The sequence below is a fragment of the Tachysurus vachellii genome, chromosome 11, assembly GCF_030014155.1.
Source record: "Tachysurus vachellii isolate PV-2020 chromosome 11, HZAU_Pvac_v1, whole genome shotgun sequence".
In the NCBI taxonomy this organism is placed as follows: domain Eukaryota; kingdom Metazoa; phylum Chordata; class Actinopteri; order Siluriformes; family Bagridae; genus Tachysurus; species Tachysurus vachellii.
Genome location: NC_083470.1, coordinates 27,407,463 through 27,409,962, shown reverse-complemented (window position 1 = coordinate 27,409,962; position 2,500 = coordinate 27,407,463). Strand labels below are relative to the sequence as shown.

General features: G+C 45.9%; 1 protein-coding gene across 1 annotated transcript in view; it reads right to left on the bottom strand.

Annotated features, from left to right (window-relative positions):
* Positions 1-2,500, bottom strand: part of oxct1a (3-oxoacid CoA transferase 1a) — a 19,132-nt gene that overhangs the window by 11,726 nt on the left and 4,906 nt on the right. Inside the window, exons 4-7 of the mRNA XM_060881921.1 lie at positions 2,358-2,493; positions 1,631-1,780; positions 1,325-1,431; positions 791-851 (exon numbers count right to left, since the gene is read on the bottom strand). Of these exons, the coding sequence (XP_060737904.1) occupies positions 791-851; positions 1,325-1,431; positions 1,631-1,780; positions 2,358-2,493 (454 nt within the window). The remainder of the gene's footprint in view (positions 1-790; positions 852-1,324; positions 1,432-1,630; positions 1,781-2,357; positions 2,494-2,500) is intronic.

The following is a 2,500-nucleotide window of genomic DNA, read 5'->3' as shown; positions in this document are numbered from 1 at the left end:
CACAGAGAGAGAGGGACACACACAGAGAGAGAGGGACACACACAGAGAGAGAGGGACACACACAGAGAGAGAGGGACACACACAGAGAGAGAGGGACACACACAGAGAGAGAGGGACACACACACAGAGAGAGGGACACACACACACAGAGAGAGGGGACACACACACACAGAGAGAGGGGACACACACACACAGAGAGGGGACACACACACACACAGAGAGGGGACACACACACACAGAGAGAGGGGACACACACACACAGAGAGAGGGGACACACACACACAGAGAGAGGGGACACACACACACAGAGAGAGGGGACACACACACACAGAGAGAGGGGACACACACACACAGAGAGAGGGGACACACACACACAGAGAGAGGGGACACACACACACAGAGAGAGGGGACACACACACACAGAGAGAGGGGACACACACACACAGAGAGAGGGGACACACACACACAGAGAGAGGGGACACACACACACAGAGAGAGGGGACACACACACACAGAGAGAGGGGACACACACACACAGAGAGAGGGGACACACACACAGAGAGAGGGGACACACACACAAAGAGGGGACACACACACACAAAGAGGGGACACACACACACACACACAAAGAGGGGACACACACACACAAAGAGGGGACACACACACACAAAGAGGGGACACACACACACAAAGAGGGGACACACACACACAAAGAGGGGGGACACACACACAAAGAGGGGACACACACACACAAAGAGGGGACACACACACACACACACACACTCCTCACCTCCACAATGGTGGTCTTGGATGCTTTACACATGGGCTGGTTGAAGTTCCTGGCTGTTTTTCTGTGTGTAACACAGTGTATTAATGGTTCTGTCGACTTCATCAACACTCATCAACATCATGCTCTGATTGGCTGAAACTTTTATCAATTTCCTCTTTATGTGACCTGTGAATGTGTCACACACACTGTCACCTGGTGTAGACATGAAACACTACACCCTTCTGCATCATTATAGAACTAACGTGTGTGTCCTGTGTCTCACCCACACAAGGCTTTATTTAACACTCCGTGTGTTTATGTAGGACGTGTTTATATTTACACGCTGTATAAAACACTGTAGGTGTGAAGTTTTAAACTCCATAACAGTTTATTTAACATTTTTAATGACATAAGGAACAAAAGGACTCAGATGATATGTAAATTGAGTGATACTTTTGATTATCAGATTAATTAAGGTATCTGCCCTTGCCCCGTGCTCTACAGACAGGTGTAGGTGCCCCTGCCCCCCCACAGGAGTATCTCAGGGATGTGTACCTGAAGATGATATTTCCTGCTCGATCAGCTTTCCACGCTTTCACCAGGGCAAAATCTCCTGTTATGGCCTTCTCCATCACAAAGTGTCGTCCTCCGAACTCACGCACCTGACACACACACACACACACACACACACACACACACACATTCATATAATTCATTTGTAAAAATATTTCTCATTAATTACATCTCAATATTATTACTGATATTATTATGTTTATAAAAGATAACTAAAGTGTAAATAATGATGTTAATAATTAATCTATAAGACTGCTAACAGTGATAATAAGAGTGTTAATAAGACACCTCTCGGGGTTGACTGGCGATGGCTACAGAGCCGTCAGGGTTGTATTTAATGGGTGATCCTCCCTCCTGGATTAATGTGCCGTAACCTGTAGCTGTGAAGAAAGCAGGGATTCCTGCTCCTCCGGCTCGAATTCGCTCTGCTAGAGTTCCCTGTAATCAGACAGAACTGGAACCATAAACGTGGGACTGAGGGGCAGCAGGTTACTTTACTCCGTTACCGTACTGTTACCGTACTCCATTACTTTACTCTGTTACTTTACTCCATTACTTTACTCTGTTACCGTACTGTTACCGTACTCCATTACTTTACTCTGTTACTTTACTCCATTACTTTACTCTGTTACCGTACTGTTACCGCACTCCGTTACTTTACTCCGTTACCGCACTCCGTTACCGCACTCCGTTACCGCACTCCGTTACTTTACTCCGTTACCGTACTCCGTTACCGTACTCCGTTACATTACATCATTTTATCATCCATGACTTCACATTCATGTCCATTCATAAGTCAAAACGTTGAAAAAGTAAAAGTGCAGATGTGCAGAAGGAGTCTTCAGTGTCAGTGCTGTGTATCAGTCATCATCTCTCCTCAGTAACACTATAATTACATGTGTGTATATCTTATTAATTTCAAGACAAAGAATAAAGAGAGGCTGGTGAGGGAACAACTGTTATAACCGTTATGTGTGTGAGTGTGTGTGTGAGTGTGTGTGTGTGCATGTCTCACCTGTGGTGTTAACTCCACCTCCAGCTCTCCAGACAGATACTGTCTCTCAAACTCTGCATTCTCTCCAACATAAGATGAAATCATGCGCTTTATCTGCTTTGTCTTCAGAAGGAGGCCAAGACCGAAATCATCCACCCTGTACA